Genomic DNA, 18,023 nt, shown 5'->3' on the forward strand with positions numbered 1-18,023 from the left:
AATTTGCTATTAAAATATGACACACATTATTCATTAAATATTAACATTTATATATTTTTTTATCGTTCATATCGAGTAAGTAAATCGTGCAATAATACGAAACGTAAACTTACAGCAATTACACAAATTTGTCGTTTATATTAAGAATAGAAATAAAATGTTGTAATTTTTACAGCTAATTACTGTAAAATCAAGAAATTGTTAATTAAATTCACGAAAGTTATGAAAAATTATTTATATTTCCTATAAAGAAGAATTTGTCAAATTGTATCTGAAAATTCAATTTAATGTTTATTGTCGAATGGTAGTATTTCAAAGTTACTATAGAATCGATAAAGAAGTCACGATTTCAGAATGAAAGCCAGTCATAAACAGCTTATTTATCTTCCTAATAATTGTTCGTCTCGATTAATCGCAACATACGAAAAATCATTCTAAAGTTTTGCGTAGGTACTACTGAAATTTTATTTCAAGTCAAACTTTATTGTCCTCGCCGATTATCTGTTCGTTTTCTATGAAATATTTCAGTTTATCTTCTATCGTTTAAGAACTTAACCTTATACAGCATCAAAGTAACATTAATTCGTTCCCTGACAAAAACACTAAAGTTTTTGAAATGGAAGCTGTAATTGTATACATATCAGATTGTTGCATAATAAATGTCACTTTCCCACAGGATCTTGTTTCAGACATTCTGAAATCCTAAAACATTTGACAATTTTATGGTGGATGGGCAAAAGAGTTTAAGTCAAAGTTTGGTCGACAGGATAAATATGCTAATATTTTCTACATTGCTGTCTTTTGCTTACAGTTCTAATAATACGAATTAATTTCACTTCTTTCCCACTCTGTTACTTGAGATTATAATAATATATCCAAAATATAATACCTAATCCTACATTGATCTTTAAATATTGCAAATATTTCTTTATAAAATTAATAATTCTGACTTATACTCCTTTACCTAACAAAGAATGTTTTCATTTGTAAATTATTTTGTTTATGAGATTTTTATTATTCACTTCATTGATTTCATGATATTCTTAAGGTGATTTCATTCTAAGAAACAAACAATATCAAAAACATTTTATTGTTACACTTCATTAAATGGAATAATAGAGACATTTATTAGTTTTTAGTTGCAGATGATCAATGTTGGAAGAATGGTATTGTCGCTCAATTGCAAACAACAATGCAGATGCAGAGGACGATGACGATGATAGTCCAGAGGAGGAAGTGCCTAACTATAAGGATCAGTATCGAAATCTTAAGAGAAAATTAAAATTTTTAATTTATGTACGTGTATCTAGTATTTTTATATATATGTTGGGTATAAATTTATTTTATAATTATTTGATTTATTTTGATTTATTTTTTCAAATTTATTTGATAATTATTTCAGGAAAATGAATGTTTTCAAGAAGCTTTGAGATCTACGCAAAGAAAATTACTTAAAGTAAATAGGGACAAGAGTTTTTTATTAGATCGATTATTACAATATGAGAAAGTAGATGCCTCATTCAGTGAAAGTGATGAAACTGAATCATCTGATGAAGAAGTTACTCGTCTTGATACTTCAAAAAGGTACTTGAAAAAACTTTAGTTGAAAGGAAAGTGTTAGTATTTATGTATCAACTTTGTTCTATTCCTAGAAAAAAGATAGAAATGGGAATTAGTAATCATACACCACATCATATGCCAACAGTGACAAAGTCTCAACTCAACACAAGCAAAAAGAAAAAGCCTACTCCAAAAGTAACAAAATCAAACAGCACACCTATAGTAAGTAACTATTTGTAATTTAAAGGAACAGTTAATTTAGGATATTTCATATTTCAGGTACAATCATCAAATAATGTAGTACCAATGTCTTTGATGTCAGATGGCCATATGACACCAGAGGAAGTAGAAAGACATCTAGAGTCTCGACAGACTTATTTGGAACTAGTACCAGAGAAAGCACCACCTACTGTTCCAACTGAAATGTTCAGCAATGACCCTTCATTAGACAGGTAAATAGTTTGTTACAGAAATTTTTGTAGAAATATGTGTTATACGAAATTTACATTTATAGCGAGTCTAACGAAATCGGAGAATTAGAAACGTCTCCAAGTAATATAGGTGAAGACTGCCCCAGTGTGGATATGATGGCCGAGTGACAAACATTTATTCATAGTTTAGTGATTAATTACAAACTGCACATATAATTACTTATCTCATTAATATTACTTTACTTGATTAGCTTAACTGTATTCTTCGTAATGTAATACAAGTTTTTATACATGTAACAAGATAGTTTGTAAATGACCACCTGTTCATAATCCTCATTTTAAGGAGTACTTACGACGAACAAGAGAAAATAAATGAAATCTTATCATCGGAGTTAACGAATTTCATTTTTCGATAACATAATAAAATAACGTAAACAGCAATAATAATTGCAAACTGAAATAATCACGTAATTAATTTTCGTTCGTCTTTTTTCTTCTTCTGAATATGTTACAAATATTCAGGTTAAACAGCTAAAAATAGTCTATAATGATCGGTCAGAGGAGTTCCGCGGAAAGTGTCCTAGAAAAAATTATAGCAAAAGTTGAAGCAGAATCAAATCAAAAAAATACAGGTATTAAGTTGACCATAAAACGAAAACTCAATAATTCAAAACATGATTCGAATAAAAGAGCGAAATTACATGAATCCCTTGATGAGGCGACACACTGTCGTATTTGCTACGATTCTTCTCACCAATTACCCATTACATATCCCTGCAAGTGTAAGGTTAGCTAATCATCGCTACTTTTAATATTCCAAGGAAATTAAAAAATAAAACGAATTAAATTTTTTCAAGGGAACCATGGGTGCAATCCATTTGAAGTGTCTAGAACATTGGCTAGAGGAAAGTAATAGAAATAGCTGCGAATTATGTGGACACCAGTTCGAGATCAGACGAACTCCTCGTTACCATGTTCTACATTCTATATTAATTTGGGTGTGTCTTAATCAACAGCAACATCAATTGTATGTTCGAAGTTTGAAGGCCGATTTACTTCGGAGCATTATTATTACGCCTATGGCGATAGGATGTTCTTACATTTGTATAGTCGCGGCCGATTTTTACGCCAAAAATAATTACGATAGCTTTCCACCAGCGCGATGGTCAACTTATTTATTATTAGCTATGATGTCTCTGTTGCTCTTCTCTTATTTTATATGGATGTACATGGCGATACAGTATCATCAGAAGATCTGGTTTTATTGGTGGCAAAAGACAAGTACAGTAAGAGTTATATTGAATCCAGAAAATAGAACTTCAATAAACTACAAATCTAATGTATCACAAGTTTAACAATTACTGAACACTTATACCCGTAACAGTGAATACTTTTACAATAGTCATTAGGATGCTCTTCTTTTGATTGAAATTTTTCCTCGACTTAATTGGGATATATATATACGCACTTTGCTTCCATCCGAAACTTTCTTCACCCATATCTATAAAATGAGGAAATTATAATTTAAGAAAAAGATTATAATAAAAAGGAAGAAATTTTATGAATTTGTTGATAATCATTTACATACAGCTTCAGTTCCTATTGCCGAAATATTTGCAGCGAACCTAGTTAAATCTTTTCCTTCTACGTACACTGGTTGTCCACGATGGAACCTATAATTTTCTTGATTTAGATAGATAATTCCAAAAATAAAAATCAAAATTACCATCGTCTTTCATGTAGAAGTTTGCCATCTTCTATCCTAGTCTCTATTATTGGGGTATCAGAGGGTGGAGGAATATGTTGAGAAGGCATGTTTACTGTATTATAATGTGGTAGTATTGCTGCAAATAATGATTCCCAGTTAATTCATGTACATTACTTTGGAATTTTTAGTCAGTACCTGGTTTTCGAATAGTGGTCAGTACTTTACCGCGACTAATAGCTTTTAAATCGCTCTCTATCTCTTTTTCATCTAACAAATAGTTCAATTGCGCGGGAGGCGGTTTCCTCCGTTTTTCTACTTTCTCAGGTACAGGATCGTTTGGTCGCCTTCGTAATTTTCTTGTCATTACAGGTTTCACCTTAATAAGTAGAAAAATAAATATATGATATAACGAAGAGTGAAACTGCTATTTGTATGAGATTTATACCTCCATTGAATCGCCAGTGAGTTCCATTGTGTGTCGATCAGATTCAATCATTTTCCGTTTTTCTTCCATATCTGTTAATAAGTTCTCCTTTAAATCTATTTTCTTTTCCTCAAATTCCTTCACTGCTGCTTTTTTTTCTAATATATAGTCCCGTTCTACCCATTCTGTCAAATAATCACGGTAAATTACATTCAATCGTAATCTGTAAATAAACAATTTAATTAAAGGAACAATTACATAGTAATTCCACTCAAAATGAATATTATACTTAATGCGAACCTTTCTTTGTACTGGGTTTCCAAGCGTTTTAATTTTCGATTATACTCTGGATGTGTGCCATCCTTTAACTGCTGTAGTTGTTTCTTTAAACTAGCTAACTTATCTTGATAAACTCTGAAAAATCTGAATGTAACTCATCATTGATCAAAGAATTGACATAAATTTATTTACTTACTGCTCCTTTATTTCTGTATACTCTTCAGATTTGCCAAGATCTGTCTCGCTTGCCTCCTCAGTATCTAGAAATTTATAAATTGCCTGTTTATAAAAGTATTAATTACAAAAATATATTTTTAACGAATTAATTGTACCTTCATCACTTTCATCTTGTTCTTCAGCATCTCTGTCATCTTCCAAATACTCGTCGTTGTCTTCATCAATATCATAATCGTCCTGACCATACATGGTCGAAAACGGAGAATCCTGATACGACATTTTACAGTACAATAATCATTTCTTAATATTTCATTAACAATACTAGATATTTTATGCCAGTTTGAAAAACAAATAGCTGTGTACAATTAAGGTTATTTATATATCTACAATGCCATTTACAACAATACTATGAAATTTCAATTTTCATAATATGTGGAACTCATTTTGATAATAAAATAACTGTAAATAGATCACTATTATGTGATAGGAATAATATATAATATGAAATCGTATATGTTATTCTTGGAATGTATAAACAAACATATATGTAATTGATCAGCTGTGGAACATTTGATGAAAATATCATTAAGGCTGTTTTAATACAACGATACTTTCGCGAGTTTTTAGTAAATCATTTCATAATTTCAACTGGTACAAAAAACGTGTAGCGAAAGAGATATTTGAAAATTTATTATAATAATTTAATATAACGATATATAGAATATTATAATAATTTAAACAAAAGTACAGTTCATTTAGGGTTTATGCATAAGACTAATATACATGGAAATTAAATATAAAAATTTGGAAAAACTATACATTCATTAGGAATATTAATATCAATTAACAAAGGAAACGCTTAATTCCAATATTTGTTAATTTTAATCAATATTTCAAAAAATATCGTCCTTCATTTACACATATTTTTATTGGATCTTAAAATGCAGATTATTTTGCGATAATGTTTTTCGAACAATTAGAATTCATTAAACGATAAAAATTCATTACCTTATATTATTTTAAATAATAATCCATCAAATTTTCGAAAATTGCACGTTTTCATACTTCATGCTTTCATGCACCTGACTAAATTTAGAACTATATAGTAATTATGAAAATTCAAATGCTATTGGTAAAGCATGCAATTGGCAATACTTTTTAACGTACTTCGCAGTTGTATAGTTACAGTTTTAAAATGAATGCACGAGTGATGAAACGAATTTAAATGTAATATATTCATTTTGTTCTGTATGTTTCTAAATTACGCCGTTTTCCGGATACTCTGTCAGATAATACTTTGTATGTACGCTATCCAAGCTTGTGCCAATTGCCATTGGAAATACACAACAGGATTATTGAAATTTGGCGGCAGCATAACCTTATGGTGACCTTAGTGGGAAAGTTTATAAATGATTTTTTCTTATCTCATATATTTTAATATCCTGTGTAAAATATGAAAGAACTAGGGGAAGTTAGCTGTGAGGTAATTCACAATATCAATGGAATTTCCTATTTTATTTTCTTAAAAATATGCTATGAAAATATTTACTTGGTTATTGTAATATTTATTTGTATATTATAAAAGGCAATATCACTCTTAATCTAATAACAATATTATTTTTGTGTAGATACGCAGTGTTGTAGATATTCAGCACTCTATAACAAAATGTTTAAATAACGTAAAAGGAGATGACAGTGGACCATCAAATGGTTCGCAAATATATAATGGTCTTGATGGTGTTTATGGAGGTTTTCTAAATGATGCCACGTATGCTTGGCTAAGTTATGGTTGCCATTTAGTAGTTCTTAATGCAAAAACTGGTGAAAGTACCAGTTCGTGGACCTTCCAAGGGAAAATCACTTGTGTTTGTCAATTTCCTGCTCAGTGTGGGGAACTACCATTGCTCCTTGTTGGTTTGGACAATGAAGCAACTAGAATTAAAGATTCCGTGGGTTTATTGTGTATCTTTGATTGTACTTCCTCTCGTGTTTTAAGAGCTATTAAAGTAGGTATTGAAATATGATAAGTTCCTAAATTATGTGGTATTTAGAATGAAATGTTCATGATATAATATATTATGTACAGATGCCAGCTGGTGTAGAACAAGTTTGTATTGTATCTGGTGCAACAGATTGGGAAGGATTTAATGACAGAAGACCAGACAATATTCTTATGCAAATGGATGGTATAGCTTGTGTAGTATTACGCAATCTTCATCATCTCATGATTGATCTTCAGAGATCTACTTGGGAGGATCCTGATTTATCTGTTACAATGGATGAAATTTCTCCAGCTGAAATACAATTCTTAACAACTAAAGACTCTTTTCATAGAAACAGTAGCAAACACATGACTTGTAATTTGCTAACTCAACGTAAGTATAACATAAACAACACTCTGTTTTTGTTGTTTCTTTATCCTACTTTAATATACATGATTACATTTTTTACATTTGTAGGTATAGAAAAGCACATTGGTTTTAATAGAGAAAATTTTGAATTGAATTCTTTTCTAGACGAAAAATTAACAAATACTATAATTAGCTCAATGAAAATTGGTTGTTTAATATCAGGATGTCTAGGCAGAGTGATAATATGGCAGAATGATGGTTCCGTGGGATGGATTAGCATACCCGTGGATGAAACCATGATAATAACACATTTAGCATTATTAGAACCAACAGATGATCCTAGACCTTTTTACTATTTGTGGGTTGTTTTCCAAGACGATTCATTTAAGATGCCTCCTATCTTGAGAATGTTTGCCTTATTGTTCCAACGAAAATACTGTGACAGAGGAACTAATTTATATTTTAATCTGGAAGGAGAGCCTAGCCTTAAATTTGAGATTGAATTAGACCCAAAAGATAGAGTGGTTAGTTTGTCTACGTTCGAAAGAGGAACTAATCTGGACCAAACAGAGTCAGAATGTAGGAAAGGTGAAGACAGTTTGCTTCTAATTTCAACTACTAATAGAACTTTATTATTTGATTTGAATCAATGGTACAAGGAACAAATGCCTCAAACTCTCAGTGAATGCAAGAATCCAAATAGTATATTATCCTGTTACAATACAAATCACAGGGCCTGCAACATAACTGGCAAAGAGATAATAAGTTGTGCCTATATTCCTCGCACTTTACAAGAATTTCCTAATAATAGTTTAAACTCATCAGAAGAATTATTTTACCCAAATTCTTTGTTCTTTGAATGGATAGAGTTAAGTTTGTCAAAATTAACATTTTGGTATACTAGAGGAGTCCAAGCTGAATTACTTCGTGAAATTGCCCTTGCAGGGCCTATCATGCTAACGCAACCTTCTGAAATGTTTCACAAGTGTCTCTCCGTTGGTTTGACTCCGTTCAACACAGAAATTTCATTTTCTAGCGATCATAACGCTCAGAGGGATATGTTATTATCGCTTTGTCTGGAGCAACGTTGGGCGACTTTCTTGATCAAGTGTGCCAAAGAATGGTCAGATGGAAGTGCCGCCTACATGTATCCAAGTTTCTTAAAGTGGGGAATACAGCGCGCGTCTTCCATAAAAATGATTGCTGATCGTCTATGTATTCCTCTATTTGATCAATCAGGTAATAACATAGGCGAATCCGAAGTAAAAACGTTGAGATTTTGTTACCAACAATTGGAATGTTTATCTAATGTAGTAGCTAAGTTACCTTTTGAAACAAGCAGTTTAATCAAGCAACGAAGAGCACTAAAGCGAGTATCTATGTACTTCCAAGTATTATTATGGTTTTACGACGTGGGTTTGTTACCCGAATCAGAATGTCTAGAGGAAGGTCCTTTACCAATGTCTCTTGCTCTGAAAATTCCATATCCATTCGAAAAATTGTTTTCTCTGTACAAAGAAAAACGAGAATCGATTAAAGACAATAATGCAAAAGAAGGAAGTGAAGAGGTGCTTTTCATAGATGAATTGATAGCTCGAGAGTGTCCTGCCTTGAATTTACAGTGGGAAAGAGAAGCTGGAGAGGTGAATACCAATGGCTATTATCCTCCACCCTCTTTGCAGTCGTTACTGAGGAGTTACTTGACTGACTGCGATCAGACAGAGTCAAATGAGATAGAATGTAAACATCAGATCACTATATACCTTCTAATGGATTTAGCTATGCTGTTACAGGGTTCCTATCCTGGAGTTGATCAATTGATCAAATATCCTTCATCTTTCAAGATGAGCCCAAGCCTCATAAAACTTACCCAAGCATTCTGGCTTCTAGATCATGAGGATTACCAAGGTTTCTTGGACATGATGACTGGTCAATTAGTCAGTGATTCTGATGTCAAAGACTGGCATCATAAACTTGTGCTAAAAACACTGATAAGGAACAGTCAGCACAAGTTAGCTTTAATGTATCTGCGCATAAAGAAACCTCCTTTGTCATCCTTTCAAGAACAAAGCACATTAATAAGTTTATCAGTGGAGCATGGTTTGGTTCAATCTGCTTTTCATCATAGACTGCAGTCACATTATACACAGCTACTAATGTGTTTCTTTCAATCCTGCAAGAATTATAATAAACTCGGCGATATTTTACATTTGGCCTTGGATACTGAAGAAGAGGAAATGTTTGTCAAGTTTCTGGAGGATTCCAAGTCTGAAGACATAAAATTATTGTATTACTTGCAACGTTGTCGTTATATGGAAGCCAATAGTGGAAACACTACTACTTGGTCCAATTCTGTTGCTTCAAAGAACATGCATCTTGATATGTTAAATGCCTACAATGCAACTTTACCTAATATAGTGAAGCGATTTTCCATGAACATGGGTAAAAGTAATCTAGATACAGATTTAGAGTCCAGATATCCCAGACCTATGACCCACAACAAAAGTTGTCAAAAAACTGCAAATATTTATGAAACAGTTATTAGGAAGGCAAAGGAAACGTATGTTAGAACAGAAAAGTCTGTGGTTCCCTTCGTCACTGCCCCTTGTGCCGCGTTAAAGTCATCTAATGACAGGATCAATATAAATTGTGTAATGTCTCCCAAAATGGTACAAATGAATAACAAACGCACTTTGGAACAGGTTATGCATGATGAAGAGAACAGTGGTATGAGAACACCAGAAAGAACAAAACGTAGGAAGTTGCTGGATGATAGCGAAGCAGCTTTGAGTGCTGCATTTAGTACCCCATTGGTAAAACGGAAAATATCCACCAATAGGGATATTCCGATTGAAACTCCGCATTCTATTTTAAAAATTCGGCAGCTTATAAGATCTTCGACGTCTCCAATTGCTGCTAGCCTACAGGATGAAATCACAGGTAGTCCAGTGTCGGACAGGGAGCATAAAGTTAATAGACAGATACGATTCAATATTAGTCAGTCAAAGAACAGCTGTTCTCATGGTGAAGTTAGCAGAGAAGAAGAATTTTCTAAACTTAATACGTCTGATCAAAACGATGAAGTGTTCGTGAGTCCAGCGACAAGTGAAAAGTGTCTGATTGATAGTCCAGTTTTATCAGATAGTAGTTATACTTGCAAAAATGTATATACAGCTCGGCCTAGACCGAGTCTTAGAAGAACTTACTTACAAACGTCTACAGAATCCATAAATGAGTCTTTGTCCAATTGTTCAAAGGCAAAAAATTCCGCAAATTCTCGTTTGAGCGTTCCTTCAGTCAATATATTGAATAATCGCTCATTAACGAACACGCCGCAGGTATCCAAAAGATTATCTACTTTATCTTCCTCTAGTTATTCCCCTGCGGTTCTCTCTCCAGATAGTAGCTTTGAGATAAAAGTTCCTTCAAGAAGGTCCGATAAGAGTGATCTTCAGCGCTCCTTGAAAACCCCTAAACAAGAGAATACTAATCATAATTCTCTTATAGCCTCAACACCTATGACAAAGGATTCTAGCCCTGAAAAACCGCGACGCAGTTCGGAGGAATCAATTACCACAGAAGTCGAAGAGGACATTGTTCCAGAAGCATTTTATGAAAATAGAGAGAAGACCTCGGAAAATATAGATCAATCAAATCATTTAGAACTACGTAACAGTAAAAAATTAAAGGAAGATGTTTCGAGCTCTAAAGTTTTGGAAAATATTAATGAAGATCATGAAGAAGATGAAGAGGAATATAAAAGTCTTTCTACGAATAATGTAAGTTGTTTAGAGAACAAAGAACAACACCATCGATCATTTCATGAAAAATTACCGAATGAATTTGAGTACGATGTTGAAAAACACGTTAGTTCTAAAAATGGTGTACTATTCGACATCACTGACGATGAATCCTCACATGATAGCGATGAGGTATTCTTAGTTCTTGATGAACCGGAGAGTAAAGAAAAACAAGGTTCAAAAACGGTACCAATGAATACAGACAACATCTTTGGCGCTTCAAATATCACAGATGATGAATCTGATTCCAGCATAGAAATATTAGATAATCTTCAAAGAAATACTGCACATCTGGATAAAGAAGAAAATATACGTGACCAATCCAGATTTTCCCAGAAGAAGGAAGAAAATGCAGAGGAACAGGAGACAAAGGACAAGTCGATTCGACTTGATAACAATAATTCTAATCATAGAAGAACTAGGAGGAACTCAGTTCGAGGTTCATCAGATCATATAGAACCAAAAGACATTGTTAATACTTCCAATTTAGACTCTGAATCCCTAGAAATCACACCTAGAATGACCAGATCACGTCGAGCTTCATCCATATCGAAAGAAACTAATATGTCTCCTTTAAATTCACCTTGCAAGGTTCTTGCAAAGACGCCGCGGTCGAGACGAGCGAGTTCGTTGGTGAAAGAAGTATTAATTGCTTCTGTAGCACCTGCAGATGAAAGTGTGAAGCAGATAGCCTCTTCTGGATCAGATGGATCATCTGGGATTTCGTCGCCAAGGAAAATCAGGGGCAGGAGGGCATCTTCTGTTGCCAAGGATATTTCCATAGAGGCAAAAAGTGAGGAAGCTAAAGTTCCAGTGAGAAGGAGTTTAAGACGTTCTGCCTCAATACAAAAGGAGCTACCAGAAAGTAGTGAGAAAAAGGTTCAAACAGAAACTAAGAGCTCAAATACCAAACAATCCTCAGGAGGAGCAAATAAATCGAATACAATCTCAATTCGATCAAGAAGGGAATCTCAAACAAGTGAACAGGATCAGGAAGAGCCTAGTATTGTTAAGTCATCAAGGAGACGAGGTAGTTCTGTACCTAAAGAGCCAGTCAACGTGGTAAGAACAACTCGAAGGTCTAGCAGCGTAGCTAAGGAAATTGTCTCAAAGGAGTTTGGACTATCATCAGAATCTGTAAAAGAACAGTATTTGGTAGAAAAGGCAGTAAGCAAACCAGCTGCAAACACACGTAGTCGTAGATCCTCAATACAATCAATACCGGAAGAGCTTGAAGAAATTCTAAGCGTACCATTAAAAGAAAGAGTCTCCACTACGAACAAGAGGCAAGAGGCTGCACGGAATCCTCGACTGAGAAGAGCAGCAAGCGTGGAATTATCTCAAATAGAAACAAGGAGGAAAACCAGAAGTGCCCGTAGCAAGGAAATCTTTGAAGAGACAATAATGGAGGAAGAAGGGACAGAAACCATAAGTCCAATAGACGATTCTCAGAAAGTTTCTAAGAAGAGGAAACGTGGTGTTTCTGAAACCTCTACTCGAGAAGCGAACGAAACGACGTCAAAACCAAGAAGAGGAACAAAGCAATCAACAAAACAAAATACCAAGGATAAGGCAGCTAATCAGTTTTCTTTTTCACAGCCAGAGAAGACGAATGATCAACCATTGGATCAAGAAGGTACATTCTAGCAATATTTAATTAATATTTATTCATCGAGAAAATTTATTAAGAGAATTGTTTTAAATTTTATTTGCAGCTATTGGAGAAGTTCCAAAATATATGTTTTCACCTCCACATACCAGATCAAAAACTATGGCTTCTGATCATCGTAGGTGGTTACTTTCCAATTAAATTAATTTATTTCTTTTTTAGAATCTGTTATGAGCTTACTTCTCTCTTACCTACACACGCTTCTACACACTCAATACTCTGCAGCTTTTTCACTCATGCTTCTAATAGCAGCTAAGAACTTATACTTTATATGCTTCTTTATTACCTTTTAAAAGCACAGAATCAGTATTAAAATTTTTTTATTTTTTATACAGATTGAATAATTTCATTCCGATTTTGAGCGAAGATGAGGGGGAGGAAGAGAATGAGGAAGAGACACAGAATAATATACGGAAAACCGCAGAAGTGAAAAAGCCGAACTGTTATCATATACGCCGCTGTAGAACGAAGTTTGTACTACCCGTGAAATCAAAGAGTACAACAAATTAAATATAATTTTACGAAATTTTTTAAAACCTTTTTTTGCACAATCGTATATTCAGTTATCCAATTTTAAATGATTTATAATCTATAATCTATGATAGATCATATACAGTACTTTCTTTCGACAACCATGTACAGTGGATAATATGTAAAAAAATGCAGTTGTTTTTCGAATGACTTAATTACATAGAGAGAAAAAAAGATGGATTAGAGATTATGATATGTGGGACCATGTGAAATGAAACTTTTGTTACATCATAATGATGCAAAGTTTATCACAGAGCAAGATCCGTTTCTAAAATACAAAGCAGAGAAAAAGAGGACAGTCTTTTGCTATCGATTTGATAATATTCAGTATAATGAAAGTTATAGCTATATTTTATCAATGAGTAATCCCATCTGATGCATAACGCTTGGAACATATGTTAATATGGTACTTTGCGAGGTGTATATTTTTTAAAATTAACATGTTTTATTTAGAAGACTATTTTATATAATCTATAAATTTATTTAATCAATTTAATTAGAATTTTCATGCTTATGAAATAAATTTTTTTTTTTCTAATTAGTATCATTAAGTTTCCAAAGCGTGTGAACAGGTGTATAGAAAGAAATCTTCGTTGATCTGTATCTTCTGAATATTAAACTAGCAAGGAACTTCGGAAATGTATTATAAAAAACAAATAACTCTCTCTCTATCTCTGTAAATCATAAGATTCCTTACTTTTATATACTTATTTGGCAAATATATTTGTTACATTAAATTGATCCCTTTTTTTTTAACGCAATAAGTTCATGGAATGAATTATTGTCGTAACGTATATTTATATGGTGGTTTTTGATGAAAATGTGTACCATAACTTTGTAAATAATTTATTAATATACCCATGTATAGCTGTATTCATACAATAAATGTAAAAAAGAATTAATACATATTATTGCTATCGAATAAATTTCCAATCACCATAAATAAGTACCTATAACTTAAATACTGAAGCGACATTAAATAATAATACTACAATTGTGCCGCATCTACATTATAATAGATTAATAAAAATTGTAACACGATCATTCAACTTATATTTCCTAAAGTAAAGCTTACAAAATTATTTAATTTATCAAACATTTGTTTTATACTACGCATTCGTAGCTTCGAATATTTTTCCAGAAAAAACGAAATTCTCGTGTTGCTAATACTAAACTTTGTCTGGTACAAAATGAACGTTATAAATGTCCTCTTTGGCAGTAAATACATATATATTATTGGTTCTGCATCTTAAATAATTAAAAAAAAAAGACACATTGCTTTAAGAAGGAAGCAAGGAAAATTTATGCATATGTTAAATCTACATTAAATTTAGAGAGCAGTATTTATGTAATTCGATTAAAATCTGTTTCAAGTAGATCATTTGATATTCAGTCTAAATGGTCAATATTTGTACATCATTATTTTCTTATTTGATACAATTAAATATAATAGCTGAATCTTTTCTTTTTAATCTTAGTGTGATTGTCTACTTCACTGCTTTTATTCATTCATTTTTTTTTTGCATAAAAATCTCTTTGATATTATTATATAATATATTATTCTCAAGTTCGATATAAATGTACATGGATAAAGGCAGATGTAAGATTCAGGACGGTGTAACTGGTTATTAAATGCTAATCAGTTTTCGATATTCGTTGACTCCCTTACACCGTACTCTTTCAAAAGGCACATTTATCTCTACATTGCTTCCGTTAAATATATCTTTTCGTAAATGGAAGATAGAAATTTAATTCTATTTCTATATTGATTTTTAAGTTAGTTATGTATATGATATGAGCTTCTACACGTAACTTACGATAAGTAACTTATATCGTTTCTTCATGGCATCGAAAATGTTCTATCGGAAAATAAAGAGAAACTTAATAAACTATTTTTACTGCTGTTTACAACCATCTTTTACACGACGTTTATGCTTTTCTTCATGAGCTTGGGACGGGGATTGCATTTGATTTCTTCGTTGTCCTTGTATAGGCATGTAACATGGAACATCATCGTTCATAAGCTCCTGTGGAGGTGTAGGCAATGCATATGTAGGACTTACTGTGCTACTTGAGCTACTTGAAGTGTTTCTGTGCATACTTCCATTGTATGTAGGATCAATAATTGCAGCTACGTTTTGCACTTCTCTTATATTTTCAACAGACTCATCTAACGTTTGTATTTCTTCAGGATCAGGATATTGTGGATAATTTAAAGTTGGTTGTACTCTAGTCTTGCCTTGAGTGCCTTTCAATTCTAATCTATCAGGTCGTTGAGGCTTTTCTGTAAGATTCTGCTCCTCTAATTCTTGAAGCTGCTGCCGTTCTAGTTTTCTCTGCTTTGCTCTTTGTCTCGCTTTCCTTATTTTTGCTCGCTCCTTTTCCTGAAGCATTCGTGCAAGTTCTGCATCCTGTGCTTCCATCGCAATCTTTTGATCTAGCAGTAGTTGTTCATTAACAGGACCATCATGATTATCTATAGCATTTTCTTCTTCTTCCTGCTGCAGCTTTCTTGCTAATTCCTTTATTTAACAGATAAAAATTAAATTATGATAATGAATACTATAGATACGTTGTTAGAATATTTTCTGAAATACCTCATCTTTCTCTTCTTGAATGTGTCGTTCGAGCTCAAGCTGTGCAGCTTCGTCGTCCAATCTCAATTGCAGCCTCATTTGCTCTTGCAATTCTCTTTCTCTCTGTCTCTCCTCTCGTTCTAAGGACAATGCAATCTGTTTTGCAACAAGAGCATCTCTTTCCTCTCTAAAATCAGAAACACTTCAATACGACATAAACTTTAACAAATCAATACAATCAAAGGTTCAAATACTAACTGCTGTTGAATATAGGATTGATATCTAAGCTCTTCCAGCTCCTGTTCAACCTTAGCCCTTGGTAAATCCTCTCTAACTTGTGCATTGCGAACTTTGTTGCTTGTGTAGTGTTCCCTAACTATAAGGCACAGTACAATAAAGATAGTAGCCAATAAAATCAACAATATTTTACAAATAATGTAATATTCTTACTTTCTTCGTCTTGTAGACGATAAGCGAGTGCTCCATCTTCGTGCACCAGCCACTCACGGCACACTACAATATTGTCAAAGGAATGCTTATTAGGAATGCCAGGTAAATGAGTAATTCTAATGTAATTGCAATGAGTGACAGAAGGCGTTGAAAAAATGCAACATACCTTCGTTTACTCGGCCTGCCTTCGGTAATGTGTCCGAGCTCAAGACGGATTTCGCCATTTCTTATCGATTAATCGTTGCTTTACGGGTAAGATACTACTTTTCAGCCAACTTTCTTGTTTACAACCACCTTACGGAAAACATACGTTGTTTTTTCTCCATCTTGAATAGGAATGAATAGAATAGAGGTCTGTATTTGTGCTATTCCCACCGTACATGTGCATTTCTCCATTCACGGTGTAGGTAAGAATATCCGTAAAGCACATTGAAGACGTAGTACGACCTGTGAGTACACATATATACCGACACACTTTCAAGCCAAGCTTCACTGAATCTAAGTGATAGGTACGGTACTACTCGTGAGTTGTGAACAATTTTCTTAGCAATTCTTTTATTAAGAAAGCATCCAATTTTTAAATTTCTCCTTATTTCATAGCATAGAATATATTATTCAGTTTCAAGTTAGTGTTAAAACTTTATCAGAAGGATTATATTAAATTAGATTAGGTTGAGATCAGATTTCAGTTCATTTTAAACATATTTAAATAAATATAAACAATATCACTTAAAATTATTGTTTAAAAAATTGCTGACCCTAAAAATAGCCTGTTATTTTAACGCAATCTAGACATAACTAACCTTTTTGGCAAAATTTCATTATTAAGTGGATTAAACATTAAATTTACAAAAGTTGCCCTTATTTCTTAAAATAAGATTGTAGTTAAATATCCAAACTTAACGTTACTAAAACTGTATATATAATTAAAATTTTCTTAATTCTGTAATAGTATACTAGTATTTTTTGCAACTTCTGTAAAAGTTACTAATATATAGTAATAAATATTGGTTTATTTCATATAGTTGTCTAAAAATATGTTTGCAGGAAATTGTCTTAGCAACTGTTAGGTTAAACTCATCACTACTTCATTTAAGATTGCTATGTGGTAGTAATGGCATAGTTGTGGTAGTGTTTGTAGTAAGAGTAGTAAGGCGAGCGTACTCACGTCGAACGTTAGTGAAGTGGATAGTAGAGTTTCCTGTATTAATGTCACTTTTAAATTCAATACATAGTACGGTCTGTAAGACTAAATTTTGTGTTCGCTCATAATGAAAGATGATGACAGATTTCCCTTTACTTAAAAAAAAAAAGAAGTTCTGCACTAATCGTTGCGATGATATCTTTCGTTATCTATAATTTGAATCGTGTTAATAAAAGAATTCACTGAGCAAGATGTGAATCGGAGCGGGACGTATTATCCTGAAGTAGACTATACGTTGTAAATATTATTTAAGGTAGATGTTCCACTATCCAAGGAATTTAATTATGAATTTCATGCATTTTTTTGCATGAAATGAATATAAAACATAAGATTGATTCGTTAAATAATGTACATCTTTAATATATATTTTAATGAGCAATTCTCGTACAGAAATTTAGGAAATGAACAAGTTTCAAGCGAGTGTTCTGTTCTTATATGTGGAAACAAATAATATATTCAAGTATTTGTATAAATGAATTAACTTCTAAGAAAGTAATTTTACAATAAGAAGATACTGATGCTGAAAATCATTTAATCCCTATTTCTTCTGTTGCAGGTAAAGAATTTCATCTCCAAATTTCAAGTGGCTCATGGCAATTCTTCATCCGAAGAACAATGAAAACTCATTTATTATACTTATTAATAAGAGAAATTATATTATTTTGTTAGATTATATTGCATTATTATACAAGTAACAATATATTACCTTTATATCATTCTGTATAGCCTGAATTACGTTTAATAAATCGAAAAATACAAGGAAATCAGTGTTTTTAATTTAAAAACTGTCAAAAAATTTCCTTTCCTAGTGAGAAAACATCCTCGCCCAAAAATGACGTGAAATTCCATGAATAAATGTACGA

At 32.6% G+C, this 18,023-nt stretch overlaps 5 protein-coding genes across 10 annotated transcripts; 3 read left to right on the forward strand and 2 right to left on the reverse strand.

The window, feature by feature from the left end:
- The first annotated feature begins 278 nt into the window (after positions 1-278).
- Positions 279-2,382, forward strand: LOC117217075 (INO80 complex subunit E). 4 transcript variants are annotated; one of them, XM_033464378.1, is made up of 6 exons: positions 279-450; positions 1,133-1,296; positions 1,403-1,584; positions 1,653-1,782; positions 1,840-2,012; positions 2,075-2,382. In XM_033464378.1, exons 2-6 carry the CDS (start codon positions 1,153-1,155, stop codon positions 2,157-2,159), a joined length of 714 nt encoding a protein of 237 aa, XP_033320269.1. In that variant the 5' UTR covers positions 279-450; positions 1,133-1,152; the 3' UTR covers positions 2,160-2,382. The 4 variants fall into 4 exon arrangements, with proteins under 4 accessions (XP_033320269.1, XP_033320270.1, XP_033320271.1 ...); XM_033464379.1 differs by having other exon boundaries at positions 293-446; positions 1,140-1,296; XM_033464380.1 differs by having other exon boundaries at positions 306-450; positions 1,140-1,296.
- Positions 2,383-2,511: 129 nt separating this feature from the next.
- On the forward strand, positions 2,512-3,556 carry LOC117217073 (E3 ubiquitin-protein ligase MARCH3-like). The gene is made up of 2 exons (XM_033464376.1): positions 2,512-2,778; positions 2,849-3,556. The coding sequence occupies exons 1-2, from the start codon at positions 2,539-2,541 to the stop codon at positions 3,344-3,346; spliced, it is 738 nt and encodes a 245-aa protein (XP_033320267.1). The 5' UTR covers positions 2,512-2,538; the 3' UTR covers positions 3,347-3,556.
- On the reverse strand, positions 3,233-5,140 carry LOC117217072 (sin3 histone deacetylase corepressor complex component SDS3). The gene is made up of 8 exons (XM_033464375.1): positions 4,735-5,140; positions 4,599-4,662; positions 4,424-4,537; positions 4,145-4,346; positions 3,895-4,075; positions 3,718-3,835; positions 3,580-3,664; positions 3,233-3,492 (listed from the first exon to the last, which is right to left on the reverse strand). Exons 1-8 carry the CDS (start codon positions 4,856-4,858, stop codon positions 3,397-3,399), a joined length of 984 nt encoding a protein of 327 aa, XP_033320266.1. The 5' UTR covers positions 4,859-5,140; the 3' UTR covers positions 3,233-3,396.
- A 583-nt stretch (positions 5,141-5,723) lies between these two features.
- On the forward strand, positions 5,724-13,834 carry LOC117217066 (protein ELYS). 2 transcript variants are annotated; one of them, XM_033464366.1, is made up of 6 exons: positions 5,724-6,062; positions 6,208-6,585; positions 6,666-6,954; positions 7,039-12,366; positions 12,446-12,521; positions 12,735-13,834. In XM_033464366.1, exons 1-6 carry the CDS (start codon positions 6,033-6,035, stop codon positions 12,907-12,909), a joined length of 6,276 nt encoding a protein of 2,091 aa, XP_033320257.1. In that variant the 5' UTR covers positions 5,724-6,032; the 3' UTR covers positions 12,910-13,834. The 2 variants fall into 2 exon arrangements, with proteins under 2 accessions (XP_033320257.1, XP_033320258.1); XM_033464367.1 differs by having other exon boundaries at positions 12,446-12,517; positions 12,735-12,818.
- LOC117217071 (coiled-coil domain-containing protein 50) lies at positions 13,761-16,412 on the reverse strand. 2 transcript variants are annotated; one of them, XM_033464373.1, is made up of 5 exons: positions 16,123-16,412; positions 15,957-16,019; positions 15,765-15,882; positions 15,528-15,708; positions 13,761-15,452 (listed from the first exon to the last, which is right to left on the reverse strand). In XM_033464373.1, the coding sequence occupies exons 1-5, from the start codon at positions 16,178-16,180 to the stop codon at positions 14,826-14,828; spliced, it is 1,047 nt and encodes a 348-aa protein (XP_033320264.1). In that variant the 5' UTR covers positions 16,181-16,412; the 3' UTR covers positions 13,761-14,825. The 2 variants fall into 2 exon arrangements, with proteins under 2 accessions (XP_033320264.1, XP_033320265.1); XM_033464374.1 differs by having other exon boundaries at positions 15,528-15,693; positions 16,123-16,403.
- Positions 16,413-18,023: the final 1,611 nt, after the last annotated feature.

Source organism: Bombus bifarius, unplaced genomic scaffold, assembly GCF_011952205.1.
Source record: "Bombus bifarius isolate JDL3187 unplaced genomic scaffold, Bbif_JDL3187 scf7180000007974, whole genome shotgun sequence".
Taxonomy (NCBI): Eukaryota; Metazoa; Arthropoda; class Insecta; order Hymenoptera; family Apidae; genus Bombus; species Bombus bifarius.